Genomic DNA, 18913 nt, shown 5'->3' on the forward strand with positions numbered 1-18913 from the left:
GATTGTCCGAGTTGTAGGCTCGCCCCACCCCACCGATTCTGTCCTGCTTTTTGATGTGCAAAGGCGACTATCGATTGTCCGAGTTGTAGGCTCGCCCCACCCCACCGATTCTGTCCCTCTTTCGGGATGCCAAAGGAGAGCGAGTGAGTGGTTCAGATGCCCCGAGGCCACGTCTTGAAGTCTTCAACAAAACCGCACGCCCCCCCCCCCCCCCCCACCGAGCAAGCCAGCAACTTTGTGCGTTTTATTTGTACGCGGGGATGTCAATGTTTTCTTTGCTCCAAGATTCACTCACACCGGGAAGAAGATTTGAGACCTTCTCCCTGGTCGAGGTCGGCGAGCGAGCTTCCGTCTGCCTTTTGTTTTGTGGCGAGACGTCGCCCCGGCAACGAGCACGTGCCCGCAGAAGTGCCGCCCCTCCTGCCACGGACGCGGGATGAAAACCTCCGGAAAGGCATTTATTTCCTGCCACGGCCCAGGACCCAAAAGCTCAGCCGCCTGCTTCTCGCTGCTTCCCGTTGCCACGGTGACTCCGATCACATGTCGGCACGGGGTGGGCGGAGCGAGCCTTGACTTCGCTTCCACTTCATCCCTTATTTCCAGTGGTCGACAATGGCTTTTTTTTGCCTTTCGCTAACAACAATGAACAGCGCTGACCATATTTGGACAATTTCCCGAGCCTTCTCGCGCATGGGTGTCAAACCCGCAGCCTGGGGGCCCGACGCCTCATTTTGTGCGGCCTGCCAAATAGACCCAAAATAAGGGATGGCTTAGTCATTTGATCAGTATCGGAATGATCGGTGTTGGAATCGTCATCGTACGAGCCTAATTGGAAGAGCCCTGACGTTGAGCGTCTGTAACATTCTCCGTGGTCTGAGGGCAACAAGAACTCCAATCCGGGCGGGCCGCCTCAAAAATGAGCTTGAGATGTTGAAAAAGGAATTTCGTCATCGGTTGCTTCGCTCGTGGCCGGTGACGAGAACGAACGCAACAGAGGCATGCTGCTCTGGACTGTCGTTTTGTTTTTTTAGCACGGACTCCAGCAACTGTTTTCATAAAAGCAATTTGAGTCGGCGCGACGAAACAGACGGCACGAGCGCCATCGTCGCTCCGTTGTTTTGCGGAAGACAACAAAGGAGCCCGCCGGAAGAAAATTCCCTCAACCGCAGAGGAAAGGTTCGACCTGAGCTATGTGCTCGGAAGCCACAAATCCTGTGTCCGCGTGGGACTCCAGTGAAGGCGTGCAGGTGGAATTTGGGACTTGCCCGTTTGTGGTCGAATCCCCTCAAAAAGCTGCTGCGATATTGCCAGCGGCGAATCGCGAATATTTAGGAGGAGCGCTCATGCCGACAGTCGCTAACTTCCTGTTCCTCTGCGCTTGGTTTCCGCGTCAGGCGCAGACAATGCAGCTGATGGCAAACCTGACCGATTCTACGTGGACGGCGCCGACGACAAAGTCCTGGCTTCCAGCTATCCGTCCGCCATCTTGTGGGACGGACGCCAATCGCCTTGGCTAGCGGGGCCAAAGGCGCCGCGGCCGGTCCGCGATGTGACGACGTCATCGGCGGGAGAAGTCACGTGATCCACTTTGGACTAGACTGCCATTCAGCTTTCTTCCTAGCTGTCGCGACCCTGATGAAGGCAAGAATGTTTTGCTTGGGAAGGCTGTGTTGTCGGCCACGGCTTTTTCATGGTGCGTGTCCTCGCTAGGCCGGGTCCAAGCGGACGTTTTGCGAGCAAGAGGCGGGCCGCGTCCCGGACCGGTCGCCAATCAATGGCAGTGAACAAATAAGTGGCCGGTTCATCCCCCCAACAGACAAGCGACAATTTTGCCAGTCGCTCTTCAATGGAGTTTTTGCAAAGTTGCAGGACAAAAGCTCGCCGGACGAGCGCGAAGCAGACGTGCCGGCCGCCGGGCCGGCGCGCCGCCCGCCGTCGTCACCGCGGTTCGTCCGCAGATGGAGCGTAATCACAACCTCTTTTGGATTCCTGCTACGAAGGATGAAACAGTTATGTGAAAAGTCTTTTTGCACAACCTGCATGAGCGTTTTCAGGTTGTACCGCAGGTGACGGTGCCAAAACCCGAATGACAGCTGAGCTTGCTTCGAGAAGCTTTTCAAATTGCTGCTGTGCGCGATTGGCCTTTTCACTTCTTGACTAACATGCGCCATGCAGGAATCGAGTGAATTTGTGTCGACTGCCTTGGGACTCATGTGTCGTTGGCTCATTCCCGACGATGGCAACGACGGGATTTGTGCCGGACGTTTGGAGAACTCTTCTCGGTGCACTCACTCCAAATGGCCGAGCAGCGAGCGAGGACTCAGCGCCTCTCACCAGAGGAGGGCAGAAGAGACAGAAGAGCAGAGCACGCCCACCTGAACCCAAGCAAGGCAAATGTTGTCCCAGGCCGCCCGAGGGCGGGCGAGCAGGCGAGCAGGCGAGCAGGCGAGCAGGCGAGCAGGCGAGCAGGCGAGCAGGCGAGCAGGCGAGCAGGCGAGCAGGCGAGCAGGCGAGCAGGCGAGCAGGCGAGCAGGCGAGCAGGCGAGCAGGCGAGCAGGCGAGCAGGCGAGCAGGCGAGCAGGCGAGCAGGCGAGCAGCTGCACGCGCACGCGCAACCGAGGCCAGCTCCAGTCGACAAGCGCAGCTGCACGCGCACGCGCAACCGAGGCCAGCTCCAGTCGACAAGCGCATGAGAAGCCCATCGGGCCCACCTGCTCCACCTCACGCGCTGCGCTACTTGGACGTCGACTAACACGACCGCGGCGGTCTCGCCGCAAGTCGGACGGACGTCGCGCTTCTCCGGTCTATGACGTCACCCTCGTCGCCCTGACGTCAGGACGCCAAAAGGACAGGTGAGCCGCAATTGAAGGAACTTAATTGGCGCGATGAAGAGCTGGAAAGAAGTGTTGACTGCAGCAAGACAAGTGGAAAAGCTCAACATACAACTTCTTGTTGCTTGCTTGCTTGCTTGCGAGGCGGCGGCGGCGGCTTGAGTGCTGCTGCGCTTGGCCTCTCAACGTTCCCTGCGTACCGTAGCGTTTATTTATTTAGTCCTATTTGTTGACTTCTTCCTTTGATTTTGGGGTCAGGCGCGTTTGTGTCACTTTGGGCTCCCGCCATTGTTGATGCCTTCCCGTATCCTGTGTGTGCCTGTGAATTTCCTCTTACGCGTGAAAACCGCGTGAGAGTACGTGACTACATTTCCTCCATTGTGTGTGTTTCCTCCTGTGCGTGGTGTGTGCGCGCGTGCGCTTTTCCTGCACTATTGTTGTGTGTTGAGCTGCTATTCATCAATTCTAGTCTAAATTTGGATGTCATTGTTCTGTCATACTAAGTAAACATTACTTTGCGCGCGTGTGCGTATGAGCATGCCTGTAGTTCACATCAGCACAGATAATTTCGTTTCCTAGAGAAATGTATTTGCCACAAAAACACGCTTTCCACTTTAAATTATATGATGACTTGTCATAATAACAATACACAAAAAACTCAAACGACTCTTTCTTCAACGAAAAGCTCACAATTTGATACTATTTTTACTTCAAAATATCTGATGTGATTTAAAGCAATCGATTGTCTGGTAGAAAAACAGCTAAATGACTGCATGGTGAGACCTTAAAGCGGAAGCCGATCCCCAAAATGGTCTTACATGAATATGTTCTAATCTATGCATCCCCACTAGTCTAAACTTGATGTTCCGATTAATATTGAGTCTCTGGAACACAAGCAGCAAAAGCCACCTGTTTTTATCCATTGGATTTTGCTTCATAACTCATACTCCACAAAAACAATTGTAATCAGAATGCCGCGTTGGGACTGGTGGGGGCGCATACAACATGTGGTAAAGACAATTTTGGGGGTTGACTACCCCTTATCGAGGGCGGGGCTTACAAGACCCGCTGACAAAAATGACAACATAAATGTCTTTTTTTTTTTTTTACATTTATCTTTTAAAATGGCGGAAGCCAGAGGGCAGCCGTCTTACGACGCCACTTTCGAAGTCGCCGAGGATCACCCAGAATGCACTGCCCGCGGCCATTTTGGATGTCCTGCTCGCTCCCGCTTCATTTGTTATTGTTAAGCGAAGCAAGAAGGACGTTTGCCGTGCCTGCTACGTGCGTTGTCGTTGGCTGGACAAATCGAGGGGCAAAAGGCTGAAAAGGATTCTACAGACTCCCGAAAGTGATCACAAATCGGGGATTTCACACCCAGAAAAAAAGCAAAAGAAGATGATGACTGCGGCTGGCTGCAATAAACAGAGCCAACCGACCATTCTCCGACTATGTTCCCGCTGCTCCTTGTTCTATTCTTCAACGGCAGTATTTTTTTCCTCTCAAAAGTTAGACTCTCCTGCTAAAAAACACTAAACCAAACTCTGGCTGTCCCGTAGTGTGTTGCTGTTGGTCTTGCTAAGCTAATTGCCCCGCTAATAGCCGATGAGACCAGTGCCAAAACAAAAGACGACCATGCCGCTCGGTGCTGTTTTTTGAAGATGGGTTTCTCGTTTCAAATGACCTAAGCAGAAAATTGACCAAAATGGACAATCACACGGGATTGTGGCATATGTTACTATTTTCAGCACATACCTCGAAGCGGTCGGTCTATTGGAGCTCTGCGGAGCCTGCATGATCTGCGTGTGCATGCGCAGCTTTGTGAGGCCATCATAACTAAGTCCGTCTCAAAAGTACATAACGGCAATTTTTTTTTATTTTTATTTATTTTTTTTCATCGATATGCCAAAAATGTACAACAGCCAAATATGATGTCGTAAGTTGAACAGGAACTGAAAGCAATTTTCCAGTGACCTCGTTGGCCATCTTTGCGTCCGCTTCAGATCCAAATGGCGTCGCCGTGGTCTGTTTGCATCGTGCTGCTGTGGCTCCTCCCACTGGCCGCGATAACGGCGACAGGCGCAAACACCCTCGGCCGATGGGAAGCCAGGCTGAAGCTGTCGCATCAAGGTAGGAAACGCCGCCGTCAGCTTCTGCTCTTAAGCTGGTAGCCGGCCGGAGGTTGCGGGACAGGAGACCAAGAACTGGAAGTCCGTTCACGTTGGGCTTCGATTGACAGAACTGAAGAACGGCTCGGCGGTCTACTGGGGGGGCGGGACCAGCGGTGGTTTCCAGGTGCTCCTTTTGGATGAAGATCATGGCCGCTTATTGGTCGGAGGGAAAGATCACGTCCACGTGCTGAGCTCGGACAGCGTCGATCTTCCTTGGAACACGGTCGGACATCCGCGAGGTCGCCGCCGCACCACATCAATGACACCTCAGTGTCCTCGGCCTCAGCGCAATGCCACGCACGCTAGCTAGGTCGCTAACCGACGTACATTTGCGAGTCAAACCCATTTTGCTCAAACTACGCCAGGATAAACGAGCAAGTAACCCGGCATGCCGAAAACACGAGTGCAACGCACTAATTGGTCCTACGTTCAGTGGGCCGAATTCTTTGCACATTATTCGATCCACTGTACATTTGGAACATTAGACGTATGACACATCCTATACAACGTGACCACTTTTTTTTGTAAGAACCCTGCCCCCAACCCCCACCTCCATTTGGGCTGATGTTACTCAAGAAAAAATGTGTGTAATTCTTGAGGAATCAACTTTGTTCAATTTGGTGGTAGCTGTTTGAAAAGTGAGCTTGTTGCCGTGGCGGCGGCGTCCGCAGGTTTCCTGGCCTGCCGCTGACGGCGCCGTGCAGCACTGCCTCGTCATCGGAAAGAGTTTGCACGTAAGTCGACGCCTTCAAAGGGGACAAAGACAAAGAGTGTTGAGCTGTTTTGTTTTGTTGTTGTTTTTTTTTAACCCTACTTTTTGTTCCTCGTCAGGACGACTGCGCCAACTTTGTGCGCTTGCTGCAAGCCGTCAACAACACGCACGTTTACGTCTGCGGCACGGGCGCCTTCAGGCCGCGGTGCGGCCTCCTCCAAGCCGGACTTAAGGTGAGCGCTCGCTCGTCGGCTTTGCCGCTCCTCCGCCGCCGCCGCGTGGCACTCCTGCCGACGATCGGCATTTTGCGACGGAGTGATCGAGTGGCCGCTCGAGTGGAACAAATTCCAAGAAGTCATTTAGCTTGGAGTTTAGGGGTGGGCAAACGTTTGAGTGGATGGGCCGGCTCAGTCTTAGATGAGGTTAAAGAAAGTCACATGTGTAGGTCAAATATAGTTTCATGAAATAATGAGCTATGTACTGAATGCTCCTTTTTTCACAATTGAAACGATAGCCAACCAATGATCTCATGAAATAATGAAAAGGTGATGAGGGATGGAGTGGAACCTTGACTTAAGAGTTGACTCAGTGTTCCGTGACCGAGCCCATAGCCCAGTGAGCCGGGACCTGAAATTGCGAGCGGGACGCTGTACAAATGGCGCCGTCCAGCGGCCGACCCTAAGCCTCAACTAAGTTGTTGGTTCCGAAATTGTCTTGATGCGTTCATGCAAATGTGTGTCCCGCAGGAGGCGTTCTCGCTGCTGCCTCACACCGTCACGGCCGGACTGGGAAAATGTCCGTACAGTCCCAGAGAACCTTTCACCGCTCGACTCAGTGGTAATGCACGCGCGCACGCGCACGCGTCTGTTTTTCCTGTTTGAGGCCAAACTAGCGGAATGTTAGCTTTTGCCAAAGTTGTTGCTCACGTGTCTCAAGAGTGCCGCTAACAGAGCATGCGGTTGAGCGTTAGCTGCTAGCACCTTCGATGACATCACTGTGATTGGGATTGTGAGAAGGTCACAAGTGCAAATACAAGATGCCAACAACGAGTTTGAATTGGTGACTGGTCAGAGCCCAAAGCAGACACAGAGCCTTGTGATGTCCAAACGCCAGTCTTCATTCGCAAAAGGAGCCAACTAACAAGGAAACTGCTCCAGCGTAGGAAAAAAGCGAGAGCAAAGGTAGTTGGGAGAAAAAGTGCCAAAAGGACTACGCTCATTTCAAGTGAAAATGGCGCAACGGCCAAAAAAAGAAAACATTTGCCGGCAACTAGGAAGGAGGGGAGCGGGAAGGCACTAACAACTTACCACGGGCTAGGAAATCAGGACCGACCCAGAGCACAACAGACATCCAACTCGGATGGATTCTGATGCAAGGGAAGCGAAGCGTCGCCGCAGCAGCACTGCGCCCCGTGGCTCCGGTGTGCCGCCAAGTTGGGATCAAGTCGTAGCCTTTCGTTCCCAAGCGGCAGCGGCGGTTTGTCACGGCGCTTTCTCAATTGGCTGCACGATCTGCTCTTGAGAATCGGTCCCATCACGTTCGCGGCCGGCCCGTCGTCGCGAGCTGCCGCGTGTTGTGCGTCGGAGGACACTGCAGTGGGTCTCAAGGTAAGGCAAGTCCCGAGACTTGAGCTCCCCAGTCCAAGTCCAGTTGCTTTTTGGCAAGTCAACGGCGACGGCTCAACGAGTCGACTCCCCGTCTGTGCCGAGAGAAGCAGTGAGAAAAACAAAGTCGCGGCAGGCAGGACTGCTCACGCTGCATTTTTCCCCCTTGAGATGGAGCTTGACCGGTGTGTTTGGGCTGCGAAAGCCAAAGATTGAACGCCTCATTCTTCAGATGGCCACGTGTATGCCGGCACGTCGGCGGACTTCATGGGAACCAACGCCGCCATCTTCCGGACGTCCACGGAGGCCGGCGGCCGCCACCTCCGCACGGAAGCGTACGATCACAACTGGCTGAACGGTGACACCCGCGCGCGACGCGCTTGCTGACGCCGGAGACGGCCGCACCGACACCCTCTGACTCCTTTGTCCGGTCCCGTCAGTTCCCCAATTCGTGGCTTCCTTCGCCATGGCCGAAACTCACAACGCCGCAGACGACAAGATCTACTTCTTCTTCAGGGAGGCGGCGGTGGAGGCGGAGCCTTGGGACAAGAAGCTCTACAGCCGAGTGGCTCGAGTTTGTAAGGTACGAGCGCCACCTGGGCCTTGAAGGCACCTCGGTTTGCACAAAGCGGCAACGCGATGTATACGCACAGGCAATGGAATAAGGAGCCGGCGGCGGCGGCCGTGGCCGCGGCCGCGGCGGGCGATATCTGTCTCTTGACGTGGCAGCGACACCAAACATTTCCATCAAATACACGGGACTCAGCAAAGAGGCTCATTGGCTGCCAGCCCTTTTTACAGCATTCCGACAAATGGCTCCCGGGCCACGCTGCACAGGCGCCGCCGGGTCGGGGGGGCCCTCGGGGGTGCTGGGGAGACATATGAGTCTCCCGCACTTCCAAAATCCCTCACCCGCTGCCTTTGATAGTGTAGAGAAGACTCTTGCTGGCCCTGCCCACTCACCGCTTGCACTTTTGCCGCTCCTTGTCTGCTGGACGAAGAACGACGTGGGAGGGAGGCGGAGCCTGATCAACCGCTGGACCACCTTCCTCAAAGCTCGCTTGGTGTGTTCTGTCCCTGGGCCGTCTGGCGTTCACACGCATTTCGACCAACTTGGTAAGTCCGCTCACGCCCTTCACCTTTGCGGTCTTTCTACAACTGTCTTGACGTGTCCGCCATCATCGTCCGTGTCCGCCATCATCGTCCGTGTCCGCCATCATCGTCCGGGTCCGCCATCATCGTTTGTGTCAGCCATCTCCGTCCGTGTACGCCAGCTCTGTCCGTGTCCGCCATCATCGTCCGTGTCCGCCATCATCGTCCGTGTCCGCCATCATCGTCCGCGTCCGCCATCATCGTCCGGGTCCGCCATCATCGTCCGGGTCCACCATCATCGTTTGTGTCAGCCATCTCCGTCCGTGTCCGCCAGCTCTGTCCGTGTCCGCCATCTTCGTCCGTGTCCGCCATCTTCGTCCGTGTCCGCCATTTTCGGCCGTGTCAGCCATCGTTGTCCCTGTCAGCCATCGTTGTCCGTGTCCGCCATTTTTGTCCTTGTCCGCCATCATTTTCCATGTCAGCCATCATTTTCCGTGTCCGCCATTTTCGTCCGTGTCTGCCGTCTCCGTCCGTGTACGCCAGCTTTGTCCGTGTCAGCCATCTCCGTCCGTGTCAGCCATCTCCGTCCGTGTCAGCCATCTCCGTCCGTGTCAGCCATCTCCGTCCGTGTCCGCCATCTCCGTCCGTGTCCGCCGTGCCCGCCATCGAGGTGTTGCATGCCAGGATTCAAAGCCAGAACCAGCGTCATGTCAGTCGTTAGTCGTGGCAAGCGCGCGTTGGACCTGATGGGAACTCCTCTGGCGTAGCGGTGGGATTGGAGTCGGACGGCGGGCGTTTGGTTGCAAACATGAAGACTTGCTGCTTGTCTTCCTTCAGAGGATGTCTTTGTTCTGGAGACAAAAGATCCTCAGAACCCCGTCATCTACGGTCTCTTCCGGACTTCCAGGTAAGCCTCACATCAATTTTCATTTTCATGCAAGGAAAGGACTACTAGAACTAGATCTTCTTTGGCCCTCAGCTCTCTGTTGGCTGGCTCGGCTGTGTGCGCCTTCTCCATGGCAAGCATACGCGCGTCCTTCAACGGGCCGTTCGCCCACCGGGAGGGTCCCGACCATCGCTGGGTGGAGTTCAAAGGCCGCGTGCCCTACCCTAGACCCGGGGCTGTGAGTTTCTCCCAAATCCTTTTTGTAGTATTCCCCCAGTCAATATGTATCAGGAATAAACATGCAAACGTGAGGGGCATCTGAGTTCCTGAGAAAATGTCGAAGCCGATTAAGTATCAAAAGAATATCATCTCCTGTATGCGGCCACGTTGGACATTTTGGGCACTTCACGTCATGCCTGCGATGTCACGGGTTAGTTCATTTGAACCCATCGGTTCCTTGAAGTCTTCCAAGTGTGCCTGCCCTCTGACTTGTCTGACTATCTTGGAGTGGTTTCCAGCGAACGTGTCCGGCCTCCGCATCTGTCTAACCCCAACCCCGACCCCGACTTGCGGTCCTCCAGTGCCCCAGCAAGACGTACGACACCGTGCACGCGTCCACCGAGGATTTCCCGGACGAGGTGGTGAACTTCATGCGGCGGCATCAACTCATGTGGGAAGCCGTCCTGCCTGCGGGCGGGCGACCGCTCTTCACGCGCGTCAACGTGTCCTACCTGCTGACCAGTCTGCTGGTGGACAGACTGGATGCGGAGGGCCGAACCACCGACGTCTTGTTCCTGGGAACGGGTCAGCAAGCGCGCTCGCCAAAGGCGCCGTCACATTTAGCATTGTGCTACCTTCACTTCCGACTAGTATCGGTCCTGTCACTGAGCTCCTGACTCCGTCCACTTAGACATCAAACTGGCGAAATGAGCCGAAAGGCCCTCAAAACTTTGCGCCGGATCGGATACATCCAAAGACAGCGTTTGTAGGAAAGTGCTGCTTGTGTTGGCTGTGTCTTTAAGGGGCGTGGCCTAGCACCTGACGTCAGGAGGCGAGCGTTCTCATTTTCTATTTGCGCGTTTGTCTCCTTGTCCCGTGCAGGGAAACGGCTGAAGGTGAGTGCGGCTCTCCTTGCCCGCACTCCGGGGTACCGCAACTGACACTCATTGGTTTTCGTTTCGCTCCTAAGTGAAATATGGCAAAATAAGGATACGTCGAGGCGCTCCTAAGTCAGGATTGCACTGAACTGTATTTCAAATCACTTCAGAATAAGAAAGCGCAAAGTCAAGTCAAGTCAAATGTATTTGTCTAGCCCTTAATCACAGGAAAGTCTCAAAGGGCTTCACATGCCCATAGCTGTCAGCATCCCCGGATCTTAACCCCCAGGAGGGCAAGCAAAAACTCCAAAAATCCCATCCGGGGTAAAATGAGAAACCTTGAGAAGGGACCACAGATGGGGGAATCCCCCTTCCGAGGAGGATCAGGCTGCAATGGATGCCCAGTGGGCAACATTGAAGACGTATTACGATGATGTATACAGTGCTAGTTTAAATAATGTGACAGTCAATCCAATGAAGTGCTGCAGGAAGACCACTTGGGTCAAGTGGCTCCCTGCCCGGTCGCTCAATGCGGAAATCTCCACAGCACCGTTGCCCGACTAGAAAACGCTCTAGAACCCGCGTGACGGAACGTACGGTCTCACTGTAGGTCGACGAGATAGGAAGCTGCTAAGCCGTGTCAAATTTTATCGGTAAGTAGCAAAACCTTGAAATGGCATGCCAAGCGGACAGGAAGCCAATGCCGACGGGTTCGCATTGGGCGAATGTCACTCCCGCAAGTTTCAGTGGACTCGCTGCCAGAGTGATTTTGGTTTTAGCGGACTTGCTGCAGGAGAGCTGAAAATGGAAAGCGGCCCATGTCAGCCGACGCTCGCGCAGCGCTTTGTGGCGACGTCTGTCGGCGGAAGTTTTGTCCGTTGCTTTTCTTGTCCCCTTTGTCCGTTGCTTTTCTTGTCCCCTTTGTCCGTTGCTTTTCTTGTCCCCATTTCTGTGTTTGCATACGCCGCAGATGACGGCAAGGTGCTGAAGGTCGTGACCTCGGCGACGGGGGGGATGCTTCTCGAAGAGCTCAGCGTCTTTCAGGTGACTTGGCACGCGTCCATTTTTCCTCAAAGACAAGGCCCGGGGTCGTTGTCAGCCGCCAGCGGCCCGGGCACCCGTCCGTCATCCCTGGTTTTCTCAAGCCGAACCAAACCGCAATCGTCTGTCGGTCTTATTTTAACCACGCTTCCGTCGGTAAACGTCAAAGGTCCGTCCAGCGTCAATCCGGGCGGGAAAAAAGGTCCAACAGATGAAAAACGCATCCACGATCTGAACCGATTTGAGGAAAATGGTCATTGGAGCGCACCGTGTACACCATCACGTGCGGGCTTGACACTCGCATACGTTTGACATTTCACGCACTTATTTGCCAATCTATGCCACTGTGAGGTGTGAGCCTGCCGCCGCTTGAGCTCCTCAACGTTTGTCTTGAAAGTTTGGCTTCCCTCCACCAGAATCGCGTGTCACATTTGTTGCCAAAGATACGATCCCGGTGGATTAAAATGCTCCCTAGTCCTTGTGCAAACCAAAAGAAAGTTGCCATGTGGATACATGACCGTTTTTTCTTCGTCTTCTTTTTTCTTTTTGTTCTTTTTCCTTTGTCCTTTCTTCTCTTTGTTTTCCTTTTTCTCTTTGTGTTTCCTTCCTCTGTCTTTTAGCGGTTGGCAAAAAACCTTTGCTGCATTACTGCCACTTTGTGAAATGGAGTGTGGGCCTGCAAAACAGTTTCACAGCCTCCAAACCCCACTCTTTCCCAAAATAGAAATAGAAATGTGAAAGCTAACTCACAAGAGGTTCTCTGTATGCAAAGCTACTTTATGACCTCCCAGCTCATTCATTATTCATCATTCATGTTGCACTCTGAGCTTGAGGAAGTCTCGATTCTCTCTTTCTGCAGAACAAATTCAACCCTTTATCCGGGCACCCGTATAGACCTGTGTGTTGTCCAACCCGCGCACGGTCGCGTGTTGATTTGCTGCCACTGGACATTTTGACGTTTGTATGCGTCTTAACTGGAATAATGAATTTGAACATGTTTGCTCTCCAGAGTGGAGTCGCCATCCGCCAAATGAAACTCTCCAGCAAGAAAGTAGGTCCGCGTCTCACATTTTCCCACCATTCATTGAATGCGATGGATTACAATGGCAAACGGCATCATTCGGTCCATGTGTGTCGAGATGAATTTTTGCATCAGTTGCTCCTAAAATGTGAAAGCCTGCGCTGGGATTGTTTACTCATTGCATCCCACCAAAATATTGTGAAACCCGGGGTCCGTTTCACAAAGCAGAAAGTTTTAGTTTGAGTGCAAACTCAGCGTCTGCTAACCCCGAAATGAGGGAAACTCTGACTTTTCCGTTTCAAAAAGGGAGGTAACTCAAACTAGAGAAAGACCGCTAACTCTAGCCGGTTTCAGAGAGAGAGGTAACTGAAGCTCCCGCTCAGTTACCGCAGTAAGAGCAGGTTTATCCAAATGAACCACCAGTTTCTCTCTGTCTCCGCCCTCTTTCAGAGCCACGCACCCCTTTTCATTTCCTCATGCCTTCAATTCGCCCAGGCGATTTTTGTCGTAGCGTAGTTCTGCCGTCTGTCATTTAAAGAAATCCGAGTCGGTATATGAGAAGTCAACGTGGTTGCGCAAAATATAATCAACTGAATCCAGATACATTTTTAAGTAGACTATATATCTACTTAAAAAATGTATCTGGCCCCAGACGATTTTATTTTGTGCCATCGCTCGATGAAATATAACTTAGCAAATCCGACCATTCAATCTTTTTTTTCAGCGTACCCCCATGAGATTATGCCGAGGTCTGAAGTGCTTCTGAAAAAAATGCTTGAATTGACTACATTTTATTTCGTCAAGTGGTTGCACGAAATAAAATCTGTATCCAGATACATTTGGAACTCATTCACTGCCATTGATTTTTTAATCAATGATTTTTTATGTCTTTTCACAGTCCAGCCAGTCAATCCCAGGAATTTATTCATGTTTTTTTACATTTTTTTTTCAGACGTCTGGGTAAAAGAGGGTCTGGAAATGTCTGCGGCGAATGAGTTAAAGTAGATGTATAGTCTACTTAAAAAATCGATTTGGATTCAGATGATGCAGAAGATTTTTTCAGTGTAAATGAAATAAAAGAATCAGCATAGGACGCAAGCAGATTTCCGCCATTATATTATTGTGACCGCAAAGGACTCGAAACCTGCGCACCACCAGCAACAATGTTCTCCCGCGCCCCTCCCTCGTTGTCATGGTGACTCTGCAAGTCGGGGCTCCATTCATGCTGTCTTCCCATAGTTGTGGCGCACGTGCTTAACTAACTCCAGGTGAAGGTACTCAGAGTTGAGTAAACTGATTCAAATCAGCTGTTCTGGAAGTGGAAACTCAGAGTTCCCCATCTCAGAGTAGATCCACTCAGACTTCAGGATTCGACTCAGAGTTTGATGAACCTGTGAAATCGACCCCTGGACGTTAGTTGAAGAAAAGCATGCTTATCGATTGCTATAACGATCAGATTCCATTTTGGAGCAATTGATGCAGAAATGCATCTCTTTCCAATGGCCTCCCCTACTTTCTCTGCCAACGTTGGTACAAGTGCACGTACGGCCTGCTCCGCTCTTTCATTCATGTTTTGTTCTAAAATTGATCCATTTAAATCCATCCATCCATTATCAATACCACTTGTCCTCACAAGGGTCGCGGCGTGCTGGAGCCTATCCCAGCTGTCTTCGGGCAGTAGGGGGGGGGGGGCACCCCAAACTGGTTGCCAGCCAATCGCAGGGCACACAGAGACAAACACACACACACACACACACACACACTCACAATCACACCGATAAAAAATAAAATAAATATATTGTTTAATTTTTCTAATTGTATATTCTATCACTTATCCCACTAAATGGAAATAACACAGTTTAAAATATTAGTGTTAAACAATTTTGAAAATACGCTTAAATGTGTTTTTTAAAATTTGTATTCAATAATTGGTTAACTGATTTACTCTATTATTATGAATGACCCAAAAGAAAATGTACACACATTTTCTGTTATAAATAATGAATGGGGCAAAAATACAATCAAAATGTGAAGGAACGATTTTCATGTCAAAAGGGAATATTGTACAAGCACACCTTTTTCTTTCGGACCTCATGTCCAAATTTCAAATATCAAAGCTTCGTCTGCCCTGCGGCACTTGTAGCAACCGAGCCTGAATTGCTAATATCTTATTTGCGGTGCAAGTGATGAAGTTGCTTTTGTCTGCCGCCACAGCAACAGCTGTATGCGTCCAGCGAAGGGGGCGTGGCCCAGCTGTCCTTCCACAGGTGCCACTTTTACGCCGACTGCAGTGAGTGCCGTTTGTCCGGAGATCCCTACTGCGCCTGGGACGGACAGACGTGCTCGCCATACTTTGTCTCCGGCCGCAGGTATGTGCCGACCCTTCCCCTAGGGGGCGCCCTTCTCCGTGCCCGATTCTGTAGCCAACGTTCTGTAGCCACCTGTTTTATCATCACGACAAATTGAAAACTGCAAATAAGTCAAGAAGCTAAGTCTAGACAAGGACACCCAGGGAAGAGGCCCTGTGGCTTTGTCAGGCAAAAAGCATCCACAGTGGAATTGTCACACCCCGGTTCTTAAAATATTTGCAAGTGACGTTGTGTCCATTTGAAATTCTAATACACTAAACTTGTCTTTTGAGTATTGAATCCAACAAATGGGAAGTACAAAACCTACGGTTGAGTAGAAACAGCGGCGCTGGGTCGGTGCTCCGTCTCCCTGTCGGTCAGGGTTCGGGTTGGGGACACAAAGGCGGGACTTATACGTTTTTTTTATGTGCTCGATAAAAAATAAAAAAAAGGTTTCGTCTTCCCTGTCACGTTTCCGCCAAAAGTTCTGTTCTTCTTCATTTCAAGCTTCTTACATTCAATTCCTTTGACAAATAATCTTCAGCCCACCAAACGGTGTTTGTGCGTGTCTGCGTTTGTGTGTGCGCGCGCGTCAGGAGCGCACGGGGAAACGAGCCGGCGTACGGCGAGTCCTGGAGTCGATGTCCAATCACAGATGATTGTAAGTCATTAGCATTTGAATGCAATTGACAACACCCATTGTGTATTATGTTGGGATGGATGGATGGATTTCTTCTCCACGTAAAGCTGCACCGTGCCCCGGTGGTCGTGTTTGTGCTTCAGTTTTGGGTGACGTGAAGGTGACGTACGGCGTGGAAGGAAACGCGTCCTTCCTGGAGTGCTTCCCTCGCTCGCCACAGGCGGCGCTCTCGTGGACGCTGCAGCGGAGCAAAGAGCGCCCTCTTGTGAGTTCCGCCGAAATGTGCACAATGAAGCTCGCACGAGCGGCAATCGGCATCGGTGCATTTGTTTTGGTCACCTCTTTGCTGTTCCTCTGTTTGGGGCGGATCAATAAAATTAGGGCCGAAACCCTTGATCGATCGAGCAAAAAATTCCATGACAAAAAAAGCCCAAGTGAAGTCTCTGCCCGGAAGCATCGCGGGGATGGTTTTTCCACGCGGACTAACGCTAGCGCGGACAAACAAGTGGACGCGGGGGCAGCCAGCCAGCTGGGAAGAGTGCGCATCAGGGACAGACAGCGTCCAAAGTCCGGGATCACTTCACACCTCCGAAACAAGACAACAAAGTGCAAAGCAGCCCAGCAAAACTAACTGAAGTACTAGAGCGCCACGTTGGCCTTCGCCAACACGAGGCGAATGGAATGTGGCCCGCCACTGCCACTTTGACGATATCGTCATCGCCATAAATGTTTGACTTTGGCGCCACTTGTGGCATCTTTGTGCTGAAGCGAGTTGAGGAGCTTCAAGTAGAGCAAAGTAGTCCTTTGCTGCCATCTGGACAGCCATGATGGGATGTCGTCGCTATTGGTGACAAGGCTGGCTCCATGTCGACTCGTGCCTTTACAATCATTTGGTCGATTGGGATGAGCGGAATCCCTCCAAGGTCAACATCCGCTGCAAATATGGGAGTTGCGCCGCCCGCTTCCTCATGCGACAGCGAGACGTCCCGGGATCCACCCCGCCAGTTAGATGGACGTGAACGCGGCGTCCGCACTCGGACACGTAGCGATTTCAACGCAAAGGATGCGTCCCGACCCGCATCGCAGACGGGCTTCCTTCCGCCTTGGCGTGCGGCAGTTGATCATTCACCACGCACAGCGGCGCTCGCACCGCATCTGACGCACCGCGCGACACGGGCGTCATCAGCGACGGATTGACCGACCTTCCATCAGTATTGACGCTGGGAAATTGCTAGAAGGACTCAGACTCGTCCCAATGTGACCAAGAAAATGCCGCGTGGATTTGGGGAGCTTGCCGACGGCCGTCGACGCCGCGACCTCGCCGCTCGGCTGCCGTTTGCTCTGGACAGACAGCTTCCATTTCAGCTTGCTATCACACAAGCGGTGCCAGGCAAAACATTTGCATGCAGTTTTTCTCGATAAGCCGCATATCGACGGCCAAATTGCCGATGCTCTTATCCGACAGAGTTTTCCGATCCATGTCAGAGAGGCAACCGATTGCTGCCACAATTTGTCTTGAGCCACTGGTGCTTCTCCCTCAACGGGCGGGCGGACGAGCTCTTGAGCACAACCATCTGTGGCTAACGACAAACTGCCGGGCTTTTCCTCCCTCAGACAGGAGCATTTGCATTTTGGCCCTTGGTACGTTTTTCCTTCTGACCAACACAGGTACACTTGAAGAAGGGGTCTTCTTTTTTTTTTCCCCCTCAGCTTCCCGTTAGCAAGGACGAGCGGCTCTCGCGCAGCAGGAGGGGTTTGCTGCTCCAGCGCCTCCAATTGGCCGACGACGGCATCTACACCTGCAGCAGCGCCGAAGGCCGATACGTTCGCATCGTCGGTCGCTTCCGCCTCCGTGTCATCCCCGCGAGCGGTCTCCGCCCCGCCCCGGGGCCCGCCCCGGGGCCCGCCCCGGGCCCCGCCCCCGCACCGCCCCCCGGCCCCACGGGGGCGTGGCCGGCCAGCGCCAAGGAGCGGAAGATGGCGGAGCGCCACTGCGAGCAGCTGCGGTTCCGAGACAAACGGAGGCAGCGCAAAGTTTTCACCTTCAAGCTGAAACGTGAAGGCAGCAAAGCTCGCGTCAGGAGGAACCAGTCGCCTCACGCCACCATTTGAGACCACGCCCGCTGGCCACATCGCGGACAACGCACGCTACAGCATGACCTAGAACAGGGGTCGCCAACATCATGCCCGCGGGCACCAGCTTGTCCCCAAGGACCACGAGTCGCCAGGAGAGAAACTCAACACTGCATGTGAGGTTTTTGGGAGAAGATATTTGCGAGGGTTCGTTCTCACGCTGCGGATGTGTGTTTGTGCTGTAAGAAAGTGTTTTGCCTAACTTCATACATTGTTGTCCACCACTCAGACTACAAAGGCCACTGATGTTCTCTGGATGGCAACAGTAAATGTACTGTACTTACCTGTATATGCATCAAAGTTGGTCAAGAAATTGCAAAGTAGCGGTAGTCGAAAATTTAGGGGCACGCTGTAAATCAAGTCGCAAAGTAAATATCGCTGGGCTTGGGTTGAATACCTACACTTATCGATATTACTGATCAGTCCATACTTGCTCTCTTTGCTGATGCAACGTTAAAGGCTTTTTATCTACTAAAAACCTAAGTGACCAATTTGGAGGCACGAGAGGTCTGCCTGATCCCAGCCATGTTCTCATTTCCACTCATTTTCACTTAAAAGACTCAAGTTTGCAGAAGGTGTTAGAAAGCGGTGTGGCAAAAAATAATCAACAGTAATTAATGACAAAAACAAGTTCACGGGTCGCACATGCACGAGTAGAGGAATTTTGTTCTTGCACCGTCACAAATTTACAAAATGCGACCATTTAGGGGCAGTCCAAATGGTCACAAACATCTAGAAAAAAAACACAGGTGTCCAGACATTTATGTGGTTCATATCAGTGGTGTTACCAGGATGCCAGGTGTGGGTGGGCATTAGTCTTACCTGGGGGTGCAAAAAAGTGCTACAATGCTCAAGTAGGTCGAAATCCAGCGTAGGGCTACTGCACCTTAAAACGTGTTTTGTTTTCTCCTTAATTGAGAACTGTTGTTGTGCTTTGGGCTAAAGGAATAAAAGTTGATTTGATTTTGATTTTTGATTTCCCATTCATCAGAACTACATCCAATTTTCTTTGGGTGGGCAGAGTGTGTCCATGGGTGGACACTGACCACGCTTCCACGGGTACGCGGGTTTTATTTCCAAAGGTGTGATTCGGTCATTTGATTAGGTCATGTGAGAGAAGAGGTCACGCCACCAGGTTGCCATAACAACAAACAAACAAAAGGGGGACAAACCGATATCAAAACATGAGAGCAAATCACTCTACACCTTTATTTTGAAAAGTAAAAGCTGCCGAGCGTTACTTCCGCTCATCGAAGTTCCGTGAGCGTGGAGTTTATTATTTATTTATTCGTGTATTATTATTATTATTATTATTATTATTATTATTATTATTATTA

General features: G+C 51.9%; 1 protein-coding gene across 2 annotated transcripts; it reads left to right on the forward strand.

Moving 5' to 3' along the window:
• Positions 1-2162: 2162 nt before the first annotated feature.
• Positions 2163-18067, forward strand: LOC147142828 (semaphorin-3D-like). 2 transcript variants are annotated; one of them, XM_086040626.1, is made up of 19 exons: positions 2165-2620; positions 2668-2852; positions 4835-4961; positions 5071-5225; positions 5674-5736; positions 5834-5947; positions 6461-6551; positions 7551-7676; positions 7759-7901; positions 8320-8434; positions 9248-9317; positions 9390-9534; positions 9878-10100; positions 11364-11437; positions 12444-12485; positions 14670-14824; positions 15400-15464; positions 15587-15708; positions 17154-18067. In XM_086040626.1, exons 3-19 carry the CDS (start codon positions 4841-4843, stop codon positions 17553-17555), a joined length of 2226 nt encoding a protein of 741 aa, XP_085896752.1. In that variant the 5' UTR covers positions 2165-2620; positions 2668-2852; positions 4835-4840; the 3' UTR covers positions 17556-18067. The 2 variants fall into 2 exon arrangements, with proteins under 2 accessions (XP_085896753.1, XP_085896752.1); XM_086040627.1 differs by having other exon boundaries at positions 2163-2852; positions 14670-14722.
• Positions 18068-18913: the final 846 nt, after the last annotated feature.

The sequence above is a fragment of the Filicampus tigris genome, chromosome 9, assembly GCF_054856515.1.
Source record: "Filicampus tigris isolate MCC_2025a chromosome 9, RoL_Ftig_1.0, whole genome shotgun sequence".
NCBI classification, from domain to species: Eukaryota; Metazoa; Chordata; class Actinopteri; order Syngnathiformes; family Syngnathidae; genus Filicampus; species Filicampus tigris.